At 37.0% G+C, this 17987-nt stretch overlaps 2 protein-coding genes across 2 annotated transcripts in view; both read right to left on the bottom strand.

Annotated features, from left to right (window-relative positions):
- Nucleotides 1–2009, bottom strand: part of LOC109111475 (B-cell receptor CD22-like) — a 32096-nt gene extending 30087 nt beyond the window's left edge. Inside the window, exons 1-5 of the mRNA XM_042768265.1 lie at nt 1953–2009; nt 1191–1259; nt 745–1095; nt 398–646; nt 52–309 (exon numbers count right to left, since the gene is read on the bottom strand). Coding sequence (XP_042624199.1) covers nt 52–309; nt 398–646; nt 745–1095; nt 1191–1259; nt 1953–1956 — 931 coding nt within the window. The 5' untranslated portion in view covers nt 1957–2009. The remainder of the gene's footprint in view (nt 1–51; nt 310–397; nt 647–744; nt 1096–1190; nt 1260–1952) is intronic.
- A 5835-nt stretch (nt 2010–7844) lies between these two features.
- On the bottom strand, nt 7845–17271 carry LOC109053229 (B-cell receptor CD22-like). The gene is made up of 9 exons (XM_042768312.1): nt 17251–17271; nt 16934–17159; nt 16594–16845; nt 16261–16509; nt 16093–16177; nt 15976–16009; nt 15346–15423; nt 15140–15226; nt 7845–8004 (listed from the first exon to the last, which is right to left on the bottom strand). Exons 1-9 carry the CDS (start codon nt 17269–17271, stop codon nt 7984–7986), a joined length of 1053 nt encoding a protein of 350 aa, XP_042624246.1. The 3' UTR covers nt 7845–7983.
- Nucleotides 17272–17987: the final 716 nt, after the last annotated feature.

Genomic DNA, 17987 nt, shown 5'->3' on the forward strand with positions numbered 1-17987 from the left:
GGGGGTGGGACAAACAAATGGAGAATAAGCATTTTTTTATGATAAACTTACACATGATGTTTAAAGTCACAGCATCAGAGTATTTCTCTCCATGTTCATTTCTGGACTTGCACTTGTATTTTTTACTATCATCAGAGCTGATGTTTGAGATGCTGTAGATTCTTCCAGATCCGACAAACGTTCCTCCTTTAAACCAGCTGAAGTTCAGAGCAGGAGGGTTTGAATCACTGCTGCAGCTCAGAGTCACTGAATCTCCCTCCACTATTACACCAGATCCATTTATGAAAACCCAGACATTTTTTGGTGCATCTATAAAGGATACATATTAAATCCTTATATCATCCTATTCAAACACAATTTCCAGGTTTTTAAAAAGTACTAATGCATCTGTACTCACAGGTGACACTGAGATGAGCAGCAGGAGAGATGTAACTGTGTCCATCTAGAGCACAGCTGTATCTGCCTGCATCCTCTCTTCTGACTGACTGCAGCAGGAGTTGATTGTTTCTGTCTCTTCTCTCAGTTAATGGCTGTGAGTTTCTGTACCAGATGAATGTTGCTCTGTCAGTCAGAGTGCAGCTGCTTTTACATGTCAGACTGACATTATGACCCTCTGTCACTCTCTCAGGAGCCTCCACCTGAAGATCTGAACACAACACACACATTATATCTAGTGCTGCTGTCATACACTGATTATTATTCAACATAATGCACAGAAGAAGAGCTCAGCCTCATGAAAGTCACCTGTGACAGTAAGAGTCACTCCCGGAGCACCAATCCATTTCACATCAGCTTTATCAGTTGTGAATCTGAAATAGTACTTGTGTTCATCCTTCTGTGTCACATGACTCAGTCTGATGGTGCAGTTCTGCTGTTTGTCTCCCAGATACTGAAGCCTCTGTCTGTATTCAGGATCCTCAGACAGATCTGGAAACTCATTATCAGCATTTCTAACAGTTGTTTTGGTCCAGAACACTTTCTTGATCTGACGTCCAGTAGGGTATGTATAAGTGCAGCTCATTATCACTGATGAGTTCTTTAGTGCACAGATGTGTGAAGGGCTGTAATTTACATCCTCCTTCGTACTGTAAGCCCCTAAATAAAATCACACTGAATAAATTAGCAGCAGCTTGTACACAAAAAAATGCTGTGTGCAAAATCTATTAAGGGGTTCTTTTGCAGCGACTCACTGTGAATCATAAGCAGAAAAATCAGAGGAAGAGGAGGAGCCATTCTGACTGACATCACCATAGCAAGACCTAGAGCAAATGCACAGTGGCTCATTTTTCAGCTTTAAAGTCAGCATGAAACATAAGAAAACAATACTACTTCATGTTGAAAATGGCAGCAACTCTGCAGTCATTTTTGTACTGCATGAGTTTGCAACTTCTTTCCCCGCCTACTTTTGATTGACGACACATCTTAGATGAAAGTACAATGCTGCCAGAACAATAGTTCTTAATTTTATACTCAGAAACTGTTATGAAGCTCCTCAGTTGAGTTCAGTGCATCACTGGGCTAGTTGTCACACTTTTATTCCAGTGAATATTTCTCATGACACATTTATTTTTAAAAGCCACTCTCTGTATAGATACACAATTTAAAGTCGTGGGTATAAACATCTATTGAATATTATCCCTGTTATCACTCAGCAGAAAATCTAGAGTTAATTAAACATGGTATTGTGACACCTTTCCCCAACCCTTGTCCCAGGAACACAGCTGAATCTTTCAATCTACAGTCATTATGTTGTTCTGTAACAGATTAATGAGGATTTTATCAGAGCGTTTCTCACCAAAATACAAAACAATGCTAGAAAAATAATAATAATAATAATAATAATAAAGTGCTGTTTAAACCTCACACTTAAACACAGCCTTGTGATAACTAGCCCCAACCAGTTCCAATATCTAAGATATTTAAAAAAAACGCTTATAAAATTATGTTCTTACCCATACCCAACACTCACGAGCAGCGACAGCACTATGAATGATCAGGATAAAACCTGCATTGCTGATTTCACACTCTAAAGGTCATGTGATTAACACTTAAATATATATAGGAGGTAGCGATACTGGTGCTGATAGAGCAGAAGCAGAGTTTTAGCAGATGCTCAAAATGTTTCCAACTTGGTCATATAACTAGTTGACCAGTTGCATACAAACTGTGATAAAAAGGAACCTGCTCTTATAAAGACAGAGAAAATAATTGCTTGAATAACTGACTTTAATTTGCATATGCAGATCAGCTATCATGGTATGGATCGGGATTGGTAAACAACTGAAAGCATTGCATTAGTAGTGCCTGCAACATTCTGCATAACTGAGCATTTGATAAACCTCAGATTAATGGAAAGTAAACAAAGAACTTAAAATACACTGATGAAGAAGCTAGACAGTCTCTATGCTTTTGTCTGTCTTATGTCTGTCAGTGGTTTTGTTCTCAGAAGTGTCATTTCTCTCTGAATATGGTCACAAATAGAGTTTCCTTTGTACTGAGAAAAAAAAAAAAGTGAACCTTTTTCCTGCAGCAGCCTACTGAAGAATGTCACACACAGAAAGAGGAACTCAGTCCTGTCAGAGTAAAGCTTGAGGCCTTTTCACATACCCAATATGGCGGGGCTCTAGTCTATGAATGGAAGTCCTGCCTTCGGCTGCAGCCTGCAGATTGAGGCAGGACTGCACATGTTGCCCCGCCCCATACCTACTCTGATTGGTTCGATTGTCTTTCATAGACATACATGATAGTAAATGTGTGTGTAGTTGGTGTAGGACGGAGTATGTTGTTTAAAAAGCTAAAAACGCTGTGTAGTTTTACAAAGCCTTCATTATAATGCACAGAAGAAGAAGAAGAAGATAAAAAACACTTTTAATAAATTAATTGGGTTTATTATCCACAGTGGGAGGATCAGGTCTTCAGATAGAAGAATGAATTATGAATTAAATAATTTTTGAAAATTTGATTATTTCATATCATCAGAGTATGAGAAAGGGAATGAAAAGGATGTATCAGTATTGTTTTAATTTATATAGCATTAGACAATAATTGTTATGTATAATTATCTGCAACAGGCTAATGTGTCTCCTGTGTGCCATTTCAATTTTTATGAAACTTTAATTTTCTCTACTACATTACAAAGCATAGACTTTTCCTCCCCTTTAATTCAGGAAAATATGCTGCTCCTCGTTATTTTAAAGTGAAGAAATCGAGAAACTTTTATTTCTACCGGTCGTGATGATTCTGAAAGACATACCTGTAATCTGTTGCTATAGTAGTATTTTAGTGCAGGTGTCTCACAGCCACTGCGGGCAAATATTGAGACAAACTTTATAAAGTATCATCTATTTATATTAAATTAATATATTAAATTGGTATCTTCTCCGATACCCATTTTGTGACCATTATTGAGCCGATTCTTTTCATTCAGCTGGAATGCTTAACGTGGCTCCTAATGCATTAAAAGTTTTTTTTTTTTTTTTTTTTTTTTTTTCACGACCAAACTCAGTAAACACATTACTAATAAAGTATTCTATTCACAGACAAGCAGATGAGTCCAGAATAAGAATGTAATGCATTTAATTACGTGTTATTGGCCTAAAAGGAAAACTCTTAACGTGGCGTAATGCATTAAAACGTGTTTTAAAAAGAACAAACTCACTAAACATTTTTAATAAAGCATTCTATTTACAGACAAGCAGGTTATGGGAGGAAAATGCATAACTTGTAATTAAACGTGTTGTGTTCGTATTCTGGCTCATATCTGCGTGTCTGTGAATAGAATGCTTTATTAATAATTTGTTTACTGAGTTTGGTCTTTTTAAAACACTGCTTTAATGCATAAAGCCACGTGTTAATTTGTAAACAAATAAACTGATCCCGTCCTATCTCGTTGCCACCAAAGTTTTCTCAGTCCTCCAGAAGTGTTCACGGCCGTGGGAAGAAAAGGCACAACAGACACAAAATCTGAGTATACCTTCACTTCAAATCTTTATTGTCTTACACAGGGTATATATAAGGATAAAATGAGGGTGGTACAGCCCTTTCAACCAATAGGATACAGATTACATATGGGTTGAGTATGAGCCAAAAACAACAAGTTATATAAGTCATACATATGTTCAGGAACTACTGGCCATATAAGGAATAATACCGGCAGTGGGACTCTTCAACTTTCAATAAAGGACAACCTAAACCTGGTAACCTGGGCCCACAAAGGTCCCCCACCATTCTTCACCGATTGAACCCTATGCATCAACTGCGCATGCGGGGTATACATTGAGGTAAAGAGATATAGGAATAGAAAAGAGAGAGAGAGCACACAGATGGGAGGAGGGAGAAAACCAAGGGGAAAGAAAGGGAGGGTAGGAGCAAGGCAGCAGATGAGATCTCATATAATAGAAAACATCTGGAAGGGAGGAGGGATTATAGAGAGGGATTATAAGTGTTTTTTGAATGTCCCAGTGATTCATTTGTGAATTCGACTGGTCCAGAAGATTAAACTTGCAGCAGCTAACATCTCGTGATATAATAAATCAGACATAGTGAGTCAAGTTAACAATAAACAACAATAAACATTATAATGAAGGCTTTGTAAAACTGCACAGCGTTTTTAGCTTTTTAAACAACATACTCCGTCCTACACCAACTACGCACACATTTACTATCATGTATGTCTATGAAAGACGATCGAACCAATCAGAGTAGGTAAGGGGCGGGGCGACACGTGCAGCTGGGTGTACTTGCAGCTGCTGTTAGAAGCTCCAGTTCCCATAAAAACAGTTCTGAGACACACATTCAGGACTGTACATGTGCATTGGCTTGACAAAAATGAAACAAATGCTTTTTGATACTATTTGAGTGTAAGTAGCAACATTTATGAAACAGTTTATGTTAATTTTACATTTATGCATTTAGCAGACGCTTTTATCCAAAGCAACTTCATTCAGGCTATACATATTTTATTTAATTTTGTTTTACCAGTATGTGTGTTTTCTGGGAATTGAACCCAAAACCTTTTGCGCAGCTAACACAGTGCTCTACCACTGAGCCACAGGAACATTTTATTGTTGATTTAATGTTATTTAAATATGACTTTGGCCAGCAGCTTTTGAGATGTTTTGCAAATACGGGCAGCAGAGTGAACCAAAATCCTTGAAAGGGATTTTGATTATGTTTGACCAGCAAAGGTATAGACCCAGTGATTACTTCGATGTTGGCATTAAAATGAAGGTGCCTCCAGCTTCACTTCCATATTGTGATGCATTTCAGAGTAAAATGGCATATCAAACAAGAATAAAGCATAGAGTAGGAATTTATTTTATACACTGGGATTGACTTGATTGTGAGAAATGAGCATTACATACCAGATGGAATAATGTTTGTCTGCAATGTGCATTTAATAGCCATTAAATGATCCATGGGTGTGTCAAATAACACTACTAGTATTGAGACTACTAATTAATTGAATGAAAGAGGAATCAACAATGTTAGATAAAAAAATAAAAAAATAAAATAAATAAACAATTATCAATAACTATAAGTAATTATAATCAAACTAGTCACAATGCTAATACCAACAACAAATTTCCATAATGATATTATTAGCGACAAGCCTTTGACTTCCACATGTATCCATTTTCATCAGCCTTTTCAAAATTCTCCTGTAAAGCATCATCAGACACACCTGTCAGTCATTCAGGGCTCCACCCACACAGAGCATAAAGGCAGTCATTCATTTTTTTTTTTTTTTTGGTGTGTGCCATCGTCCACTACAGCATATTCCTGTTAGTCTGAGTCAACAAGACAAAAACGAGATTCAATTACAAAGTGTAAAAGACACTTATAATCAATCAGTATATTGCAGTGGTGTACACTGATGAGCCATTGCATTATGACCACCCGCTGCCTAGAGCAATGAACTGGCCTGGCAGGTGCAGCTCACAGAGCAGTATATATTACACCGAGGACTGGCTTTCGGTCAGTAGAGTTTTTGGTCTCAGAATGGGAAAAAGTGTTGATTTATTGGAGTTGGATAAAAGGACCAATTGTGGTGGCAAAGGCGCCTCGAAACTTCAATCTCGGATATGGTGCATCTTGTTGGTTGATCACATGTCCCTGTAGTGAATACATATCAAAAGTGGGTGCACGTATGTCCAAAGCGATGAACACCCGCCGTGAAGCAGTGTGTCGCCTGCAGCTCATTTATGCCAGAGGTGAGCACATTGTTCACACAGCGACTGCAGGGTAACAGACAAATCACCTGCAGTGATGACCAGGTCACTGTGTAACAGAGCACAGTTCATCACAGCCTTCTGCGTATAGGGTCAGGGTATATTCTGGCAAACTTTTTACCAATCACGATTCGCAATCGGCAAATCAAACTGTAGTACACGCCTCTACCAACACGCGATGGGTAACTCGTAAAGCACAATGTTCCTCCTTGTTTTCCCAGCACGGTACTATAGAAAGTAGGAGGTTTGAGAAGTAGAAGGCAGGGCAACAGTTAAAACATTTCAAAGTTAAAGTTCATACAAACAGATATTAATAGACAAGTTTCAGTCAAATATTTATGGTTTAGGCCTATAGCAAAACCCAGTGTTAAAGTAGAGCACATTTGGAACATTAGAATACTGTAGGCTAAAGAACACAATTTTTTTAGGGATCACATGCATAGTTATGTACAATAACAATATGACACGATTTAAGAAAAATCTGAGATGGTTTAAATGTCCTTTGAAATAACACTACACACAACTCTTGTTTTGGTATGGTGGAAACTTTAAGGTAGATACATTAATTATTAAATTTACATTTACATTTTTGGTCATTTAGCAGACACTTCTACACCAACTACGCACACATTTCCTATCATGTATGTCTATGAAAGACGATCGAAACCAATCAGAGTAGGTAAGGGGCGGGCGACACGTGCAGCTGGGTGTACTTGCAGCTGCTGTTAGAAGCTCCAGTCTCCCATAAAAACAGTTCTGAGCACACACAGCTCAGGACTGTACATTTGCATTGGCTTGACAAAAATGAAACAAATGCTTTTTGATACTATTTGAGTGTAAGTAGCAACATTTATGAAACAGTTTATGTTAATTTTACATTTATGCATTAGCAGACACTTTTATCCAAAGCAACTTACAGTGCATTCAGGCTATACATTTTCTTTTTTTTTTTTTTACCAGTATGTGTGTTCCCTGGGAATTGAACCCACAACCTTTTGCGCTGCTAATGCAATGCTCTACCACTGAGCCACAGGAACATTTTATTGTTGATTTAATGTTATTTAAATATGACTTTGGCCAGCAGCTTTTGAGATGTTTTGCAAATACGGCAGCAGAGTGAACCAAATTTCCTTGAAAGGGATTTTGATTATGTTTGACCAGCAAAAGGTATAGATCCAGTGATTTCTTCGATGTTGGCATTAAAATGAAGGTGCCTCCAGCTTCACTTCCATATTGTGATGCATTTCAGAGTAAAATGGCATATCAAACAAGAATAAAGCATAGAGTAGGAATTTATTTTATACACTGGGACTGACTTGATTGTGAGAAATGAGCATTACATACCAGATGGAATAATGTTTGTCTGCAATGTGCATTTAATAGCCATTAAATGATCCATGGGTGTGTCAAATAACACTACTAGTATTGAGACTACTAATTAATTGAATGAAAGAGGAATCAACAATGTTAGATAAAAAAATAAAAAAATAAAATAAATAAACAATTATCAATAACTATAAGTAATTATAATCAAAACTAGTCCACAATGCTAATACCAACAACAAATTTCCATAATGATATTATTAAACGACAAGCCTTTGACTTCCAATGTATCCATTTTCATCAGCCTTTTCAAAATTCTCCTGTAAAGCATCATCAGACACACCTGTCAGTCATTCAGGGCTCCACCCACACAGAGCATAAAGGCAGTCATTTAATTTTTTTTTTTTTTTTTGGTGTGTGCCATCGTCCACTACAGCATATTCCTGTTAGTCTGAGTCAACAAGACAAAAACGAGATTCAATTACAAAGTGTAAAAGACACTTATAATCAATCAGTATATTGCAGTGGTGTACACTGATGAGCCATTGCATTATGACCACCCGCTGCCTAGAGCAATGAACTGGCCTGGCAGGTGCAGCTCACAGAGCAGTATATATTACACGAGGACTGGCTTTCGGTCAGTAGAGTTTTTGGTCTCAGAATGGGAAAAAGTGTTGATTTATTGGAGTTGGATAAAGGACCAATTGTGGTGGCAAGGCGCCTCGAAACTTCAATCTCGGATATGGTGCATCTTGTTGGTTGATCACATGTCCCTGTAGTGAATACATATCAAAAGTGGTGCACGTATGTCCAAGCGATGAACCGCCGTGAAGCAGTGTGTCGCCTGCAGCTCATTGATGCCAGAGGTGAGCACATTGTTCACAGCGACTGCAGGGTAACAGACAAATCACCTGCAGTGATGACCAGGTCACTGTGTAACAGAGCACAGTTCATCACAGCCTTCTGCGTATAGGGTCAGGGTATATTCTGGCAAACTTTTTACCAATCACGATTCGCAATCGGCAAATCAAACTGTAGTACACGCCTCTACCAACACGCGATGGGTAACTCGTAAAGCACAATGTTCCTCCTTGTTTTCCCAGCACGGTACTATAGAAAGTACGAGGTTTGAGAAGTAGAAGGCAGGGCAACAGTTAAAACATTTCAAAGTTAAAGTTCATACAAACAGATATTAATAGACAAGTTTCAGTCAATATTTATGGTTTAGGCCTATAGCAAAACCCAGTGTTTAAAGTAGAGCACATTTGGAACATTAGAATACTGTAGGCTAAAGAACACAATTTTTTTAGGGATCACATGCATAGTTATGTACAATAACAATATGACACGATTTAAGAAAAATCTGAGATGGTTTAAATGTCCTTTGAAATAACACTAACCACTTGTTTTGGTATGGTGGAAATTTTAAGTAGATCATTAATTATTAAATACATTTACATTTTGTCATTTAGCAGACACTTTTATCCAAAGCGACTTGCAAATAAGGACAATAGAAGCAATCAAAACCAACAAAATGGGCAATAAAATGCAAATGCTATGACAAGCTTCAGTTAGCCCAATGCAGTACACACATAGGTTTATATATATATATATATATATATATATATATATATATATATATATATATATATATATATATAATATATATATATATATATACACACACAAAGAAAACAAGTAGATAGAATTGAAAAATAATAGTGTTACTACACTGACAATTACTGTATCAGTTAAATATATTAGACGCTTCATTATACTGAATTTATAGAATAGAACACCTTTATTGCACAGCTGTACTTTGAAATTTAAGATCTAGTAGCAATACACACTTACAAACAGTTCTTAATAAAATTAACAAATTAACTTATTCCATGTGTTATGTCTAACCCTTAGCATCAGCTAATCTAATGCTTTGTGCCGTTCTTCAGTTATTAATTACTGATGTAGTATCAGGGTTGAAGTTAAAATAAGCTTAGTATGCCTACTTTAAATCCATGGCTTTATCAGATCTTGTCTGAATTGGCTAGAGGAGGGTGAGCAGAATTCGGCTGCCTATTTCTTTAGGTTGGAAAGGCAACAAGTTAAAAATTCTATTCAGCAACTATATATTGATCGGAAAATAACTAATGACATTATAATAATTGCAGATTTTTGTGCTAAGTTCTTTAATGATTTATATTCTTCCAAATTCTGCAAGCAGAATTTTTTGACTCTTAATGCTCACGTAAAATAAATGAATAGCCTAAAGAAGACTGTCGTCTTTGTGATGAATCAGCATATATTCAGGGTTTCATCCCAGTCGTTTTTTAATTTAATATTGAAATCTGAAAAATGAAATATTTGTTTATCTCATGAATTTACTTCATACCTGCACTCACAACTAGAAATAAACCAGAGATGATTCTATCAGTGTCAGATTTTTTTTTTTTTTTAAACAGAATGTCATATTAGGCCTAAATATGTATGTCATCCTTAATGCTAAATTATTAAATCTTAATATTAAATTAGAATACATGTAATATAACAATAGGCTGTTACCAGTTAAATCAGTATTAATCAAGCCTTCAGAGATAGAAGATGCATCTGAAGTTGCTTTTAGTTGTAGACCTATTTACAGTTTAATGCTGATCAGACGGCTGTACATGCATTTACATAGCAATTACAACTGTATAATGAAATGAGATTAATGTTTAATACAACATTTTAACACAGAAATATGTAATGACAAAATGAAATGATAGGCCTACTTTATGATACTTATGAAAGTAATATCGCCACTAGGTGTCGGTAAGTCATTGTGTTAATAAAAGAAGCCTTTTATTCAATCTATTCGTTCAAGATTCTGATTCATTCAGGAATAAATGCAAGTGTCTGTCTTTAATGATTAGTCACTGAATTGTCTATAATAATGGGTCTTTCAAAGACTGATTCATATCAGGATTCAGGAATGATACACCACTCGATGTGCTTACTCTGACTTTGGTTTGATGACGTCAAGAAAATACCTCCCCACCCATTCACATCTGAAAACCACTATCCTTACCCATCATGCCACGCAATGTAATTGTAAAAATAATGTAAATATGTAACTTCACATAATTCTGTACATATTTGTTTACATGTTTACATTTTAAAAAAAACATTTAACCCTCTACTTGCTTTCTCTGTTCATTTTCTAACTAGGCTACTTGTTTTTCATAAAAAAAAAAAAAACTTGCTTTCTATATTCTATATATTTCTATTCTATCTACTTGTTTTCTGTGTGTGTGTGGGTGTGTGAGTGTGTGTGTGTATAAGTCAACATTTGTTTCAACATTTCAAATGTTGATTATGTGTATATGTATAATATATACATATGCTATATATATATATGAAGTGGCTATAAAAACCTTGCTACATTAAAGCATTGGGCCTAACCAAGACTTGTCATAGCATTGTGTTTGTTATGCTCTTTTGTTAGTTTGACTGCTTTTATTGTCTCATTAGTAAGTAGCTTTGGATTCAAATGTTGATAAATGTAAATGTAATAATAAAATTTCCACCGTACCAAAACAAGTGGTTAGCGTTATTTCAGACGACATTTAAACAATCTCTCTCTGATTTTTATAAATCGTGTCATATTTGTTATTGTACATAACTATGCATGGTGATCCCTAAAAAATCTGTTCTTTAATTCGCACCGATAGCCTACAGTATTCTAATGTTCCAAATGGGCTCGTACTTTAACACTGGGTTTTGTGGCCTAAACCATAAATATTTGACTAAAACTTGTCTATTTATATCTGTTTGTATTAACATTAAACTTAACTTTGAAATTTTTAACTGTTGCCCTGCCTTCTACTTCTAAAACCTCATACTCACTGTAAAAAATGATTTACTTTATTTACTCAACATATTACAAGCAATATTATTAATTAAATTTAACACATTAGAATTAATTAGAATTAATCAAATGAGATGCTTACAAGCAACCATTCAAAATGAGTCAAATAGCACAAAAAAACCACAACATACCTATAGTTGGCAATCAAGAAAAACAGCGCAAAAACGTAATACGCATGCACATGCCTTTTTCACAAATTCACCATTACGGTTTACATGGAGATGATACAGGCATCGTGTTCAAAAGCTTATGTTTTCAAGCCCCCAAAACAGAGTTATTGAAGACACCTGACGTTAAGCAGAATCACTGAAGGAGAAAAAGCAATATTTTTGGTTACCATTACGGTGGTCAGTGTTTGCTTTAGTTGTGCTCTTGACCCTTAAACTTCTAAACAGATTTTTTTGGTTGCTGTAGTTGTGATATAGCAGCTAGACAAGCCAAGAAAGAATGAGATCATCATCATCATCATCATCAGTTTCATCAGTCATTGACACATCATCAGTCATCATACAATATAAACTGTATTTCTGAGTTGGGTGTGTCTTACCAATAACAGGTGTCCTGTGATTGTACAATATAAGGTCTGGTATTTTCTACATAATCAGAGAGATTTTTAGAAGCGCTTCTGAACAAAACATTTTTAAAAAAGGAGAAACTCTTTAAACAGCATGTTACTTTTCCGAACCATAGGCTGGGCCATATATTGGATGTGGTATGTTCTGCTGGTGTTGGTATCCAATCTCTGGATAGTATCGACATGAGTATAAGTGACCATAGACTTATTACTTTTGACATAAATGTTATGTATTCACGATCCATTTCTGAGCGCACTATAAAATCGTAACATCAAGAGCATGGACTTCTCAAATTTTCGACTTTTGTCTCTGGGCTTACCAACTAACTCAGTGGACACTATAATTCCATGCTTTCTCACTTTTGGATTTTCGCACTGTGCGAGAGAACGGCTTTTACTTTTCCCTGGGCATGGTTTACCCCAGATTACGGTTTAATGAAAGCTGCCATGGAGACAATTAGAACGGCAGTACAAAAAATCTGGCTTTCCAGTGCACAGGCTTTTTTACATGAACAACAGTCTGCTTACCATTCTGCTTGAATACTGCACGTAAGAGCTACTATTCAAGCATCATTTGTAATGCTGCAACAAATTCTAAATCGCTGTTTAAGACTGTTGACAATCTTCTCAAACCAACTAAGGCCGTTGTTCATTCCTCTGTTGTCCAGTGTAATAAGTTTCTTCATTATTTCACCGGTAAGGTTGAGGGTATATATAGCACTTTAAAAGCTAGTACCAGCCTTCAAACTTCCCAACTACTACCTTTTCAAACTTTGAAATGGTTGGAGATGATTTTATTATAAGTACAGTGAAGTCCATGAACTCTACAACCAGTATTTTAGATCTGGTTCCCTGCTCGGTCATTATTAACTGCCTTGCATCAATCTGCCCTTTTATGACTTCAATTGTGAACTTGTCATCGACTTCTGGAATTGTTCCTCCAGAACTAAAAATAGCTGCCAGTACACCAGTCCCTAAGAAGACTGGTTGTGATGTTTCTGATTTATCCAATTACAGGCCGATTTCTAACCTCCCATTCTTGGCTGAAGTTCTTGAGTGTGTTATGGCAGTTCAGTCAAATAATCACCTAGCTCTGAACAGTATCTTTGAACCTTTTAAATCTGGGTTCAAAAGAGGGCATAGTATTGAAACCGCTTTAATGAGGGTTGCAAAAGATCTTCTTATCGCGGCGGATTCTGGTGCATGGCAGTATTTTGGTCTTGTTAGACCTCAGTGCTGCTTTTGACACTATATGTCACTCTCTTCTGCTTGACAGGCTGGAAAATTGGTTGGGTCTTTCTGGAGCTGTCCTCAATTGGTTTCGGTCTTATTTAATGAATCGTGCCCAGTTCGTTGGCTTGGGTAACTACAATTCAGATACCGTGCCTGTTCGACAGGGAGTTCCTCAGGGTTCAGTATTGGGTCCAATATTATTTACATTTATATGCTTCCACTTGGGCAGATCATTAGGAAACATGGTCTTGGGTATCACTGCTATGCAGATGATACGCAGATTTACATCACCACTAGTCCTGATGTCCATTGCTCATTAATAGCTGTGCGTGGTTGTTTAGCAGAGATCAGTATCTGGATGCATAACAACTTCCTGAAGCTGAATGGCTCCAAAACTGAACCTGATGCAGATTGGTACAGTGGCGGCTACTCGTAAGGCCGAGCAGATCAGTTTGATTGTTGATTCCTGTACGGTAATCCCCACTTCACAGGTGTGAAATCTTGGTGTCATTTTTGATCCACAATTATCATTTGAAGCACACATAAAACACATCTCTAAAACTGCATTTTTCGACCTGAGAAACATAGCTCGACTTAGACCTTTTCTCTCTTTTGCAGACACAGAAAGGCTTATACATGCCTTCATAACAACTAGGTTAGATTACTGTAATGCCTTGTTCTCTGGCCTTCCAGCTAAATCGTTGAGCAAGCTTCAGTATTATACAAAATTCTGCCGCTCGTGTGCTCACTTGTACTTCTCCTCGTGAACACATTACACTGGTTCTTTCACAATTACACTGGCTTCCCGTAAATGCGAGAATTGATTTTAAAATTCTTATTTTAACATACAAGGCACTTCATGGGACTGGACCTTAGTATCTTTGTGATCTCATCAGTCCTTATACTCCATCACGCTCTCTTCGCTCTACTAACTCTCTTTTACTTTACCAGCCATCATGTAAGCTAAAGACCATGGGGGAAAGAGCCTTTTCATACAAAGCACCTAAGCTATGGAATGTGCTTCCTCTGCCCGTCAGAAATGCACCAACGTTGGGTTATTTTAAAAAGTTGATTAAGACATATTTATTTAAGACTGTCTTTCTCTAATGAATTGTTGTATTGCTTTTGGTGTTTTTGTTTTATTTTATTTATTACTTTATTACTGTAACGCTTTGGGTTTAAGAAAAGCGCATTACAAATAAAATGTATTATTATTATTATTATTTATTATCACCAACAAAGCATGAAATAGGCCAAAGATCATTGAGATTGGACCGTGGATGATTGGAAGAAAGTGGCCTAGTGTGATGAATCAAGATTCCTGGTGCATTACTTTGGTGTCCGAGCACTGATACGCTGATTACCAACAGAGGCTAAAGCACATGCATGCACTGTTGAGGCAGACACAGGCCGGCGGTGGTGGTGTTATGTTGTGGGTGATGTTTTCTTGGGACTCTTTGGGCCCCATTATCCCAAATATCCCATTTTTATCCCATTTATTGTCCCACTTGCAGACCAAGTGCACCAATGGCAATCATGTTCCTTGCTGGTGTTGGTCATTATTAACAGGATAATACGCCATGAACACTGCCAGAAGCAGTTTGAGCAACATGATGGTGAATTTCTGTTAATGCAAATACCTTCAAATTCACCTGACATGAACCCAAATGAATATTTGTGGTTTGAATTGGAAAAGCACAATGCACTGGAACCGGAGGACCTGCTGTTGACATTATGGGACCAGATCCCCCAAGAGACCTATCAGCACCTCGTCGAATCAACGTCTTGCTACTACAGGTCATAATGTAATGGCTCGTTGGTGTAGATTAAATAACAGGACATTTAAAAGCACAAGCATATTCTCTATTGACTCACAATGTTAAGATTCTCATAAATCGTCACATTCTCATACAGAGGGATGTTCATTTTAGGATCAGGAGTTTTACTGCAAGAATGAACGGCCTTCATGAAAGAGAGACAGAAGTAAAATGAGAACCAGGAGAAATTAGGAAAACACAACTAGTTTTAAAAAGTACTATAGTGACCTTGTCTAGGCTTGAATAAAAAAGCTGTACACTTACCACCACATTCTCATACACATATGAGAACAGACTTGGATCAGATATTATGCTCATGTCATTAGAACTGTTTGTGAGAGACTGAAAAGAAGAAGAAAACATATCCAATAGTGTTGCCATCAGCATTCCAAGACAGAAGATTGGAGAATCAGAGCCATAGAATGAAGACATATAAAACAAGAATAGCATACATTATAAAACTCATCTATAAATATATACATCACTAATATCTTGATGTTCAGTCACGTTCTGCATTTGTTATGATCGTATGTGCATTTGTATGCGCAAATGAAAATCTGGCACCCTGTCAGTATATTAATAGAACTGAGATTTTACTGTACAATAAAGCAATTGATTAGAAACATGGAAATTTCAATATTTTTTTTTCTGATGCATGATGTAGCCTCTAAGAGTTATTTGATTCTTTCATAAATCAGATTGAATTGCTGTGAGTGGATCTCGATGTAACAACTCATTGACTCTGTGTTTTTAACAAATTTTAGTCAAATCTTTCCTTTTTTAGGTTCTTCTTTTTTCCATATTTTCCTCATTTATTTTTAATTACATTAGATTTCCATTTAGCGCCCCCTATTGAGCAAAGCCTTATTTGAGCCCATAGTGAAACTGACTGACCTTCGACTGCAGTTTGTTCCTGTTCACGCAGCAGCTCGAAAAGAAAACATGTTATATTAACATTACACAATATTAAACCACATAACTAAACACAATAAGGAAAAATCTGACTCTTACCAGGTAAGCAATACAATGATGAAAGCAACCACAACTCCACAAAGCGTAACTACAATGGCTGTATAAGATGTCTTCCAATATAGTACTGAGACAAGATGAAAGATTTAGAGAAATTGATCAGAATAGCTCAGTTTAGAAGGAGTAATGTAAGTATATGAGCTGCTCTACCTTTAACAGTGACAGTAACAGCGTCTGATCTCTGAGATCCATGTTGATTGTGAGCCTCACAGTAGAAGCGTCCACTCTGTAGAGCACTGAAACTCTGTCCAGATCCAACAGTTGAGCTTTGATTCTCCTTAAACCAGCTGAAGTTCAGAGCAGGAGGGTTTGAATCACTGCTGCAGCTCAGAGTCACTGAATCTCCCTCCACTATTACACCAGATCCAGTTATAGACACTGAGATGTTCCTGGGAGGATCTGAAACAGAAAAATAAAGATATCATTATCAATAATGATAAATCTGAGGTGACAAAGAATTAAACTGAACCAGCATTAACTCACACATGATGTTTAAAGTCACAGCAGCAGAGTATTTCTCTCCATGTTCATTGGTGGACTTGCACTTGTATACTTCACTGTGATCAGAGCTGATCTTTGAGATGTTGTAGATTCTTCCAGATCCTACAAATGTTTTTTCTTTAAACCAGCTGATTTTTGCAGGAGGGTTTGAATCACTGCTGCAGCTCAGAGTCACTGAATCTCCCTCCACTATTACAGATGGACTGATGGACACTGAGACATTTTTTGGTGCATCTATGAAGGATACATATTAAATCCTTATATCATCCCATTCAAACACAATTTCCAGGTTTTTAAAAAGTACTAATGAATCTGTACTCACAGGTGACATTGAGATGAGCAGCAGGAGAGATGTAACTGTGTCCATGTAGAGCACAGCTGTATCTGCCTGCATCCTCTCTTCTGACTGACTGCAGCAGGAGTTGATTGTTTCTGTCTCTTCTCTCAGTTAATGGCTGTGAGTTTCTGTACCAGATGAATGTTGCTCTGTCAGTCAGAGTGCAGCTGCTTTTACATGTCAGACTGACATTATGACCCTCTGTCACTCTCTCAGGAGCCTCCACCTGAAGATCTGAACACAACACACACATTATATCTAGTGCTGCTCTCATACACTGATTATTATTCAACATAATGCACAGAAGAAGAGCTCAGCCTCATGAAAGTCACCTGTGACAGTAAGAGTCACTCCTGGATAACCAATCCATTTTCCATCATCTTTATTAGTGATGAATTTGAAACAGTACATGCGTGAATCTTTCTGTGTCACATGACTCAGTCTGATGGTGCAGCGCTGCTGTTTGTCTCCCAGATACTGAAGCCTCTGTTTGTATTCAGGATACTTAGACAGATCTAAAGGCTCTTTACCCTTTACAGGGTTTTTGGTCCAGAACACTTTCATGATCTTATATCCAGTAGGGTATGTAAAAGTGCAGCTCATTATCACTGATGAGTTATTTAGTGCACAGATGTGTGAAGGACTGTAACTCACACCCCAACCAGCACTAGAAACCCCTGAAACACAGAATTCATATTCAGCACAACTTCATATTCTTTTAAGGCTCTCTGACATATTCTTTAAAAGGGGTCATGAACTGTATTTTTAAAATTATATTATAATGTTCTCAGAGGTTCACTATTAATGTTAGTGTGATTTTACATCAAAACACATCATAATTTAGAAGTAATAGGTTATTTTCTATCCCGTTTTTGAGCCTCACTGCAGAATGGTCTGTTTTTGTAGGCGGGGCTTATTCAAGACTCAAGGGAACGCCCACTGCTGTGATTGGCTAACAGTTTCTGTGACGTACTCTGAAGACAGCAATTGGGTTAAAAATGTGTAAATACTCAAGTATGACGATCTGGAACAGACAATG

The sequence above is a fragment of the Cyprinus carpio genome, chromosome A1 (assembly GCF_018340385.1).
Source record: "Cyprinus carpio isolate SPL01 chromosome A1, ASM1834038v1, whole genome shotgun sequence".
In the NCBI taxonomy this organism is placed as follows: Eukaryota; Metazoa; Chordata; class Actinopteri; order Cypriniformes; family Cyprinidae; genus Cyprinus; species Cyprinus carpio.

Excerpts from the sequence above, each read along its gene's own strand:
- LOC109053229 (XM_042768312.1), bottom strand. The coding sequence starts at position 17,271 with ATGAGGCTGAGCTCTTCTTCT. Across the intron at positions 16,178-16,260 it reads TGTTACTGTCACTGTTAAAG|TACTATATTGGAAGACATCT; the intron begins GTAGAGCAGCTC and ends ATCTTGTCTCAG. Across the intron at positions 16,010-16,092 it reads ATCATTGTATTGCTTACCTG|CTGCTGCGTGAACAGGAACA; the intron begins GTAAGAGTCAGA and ends TTTCTTTTCGAG.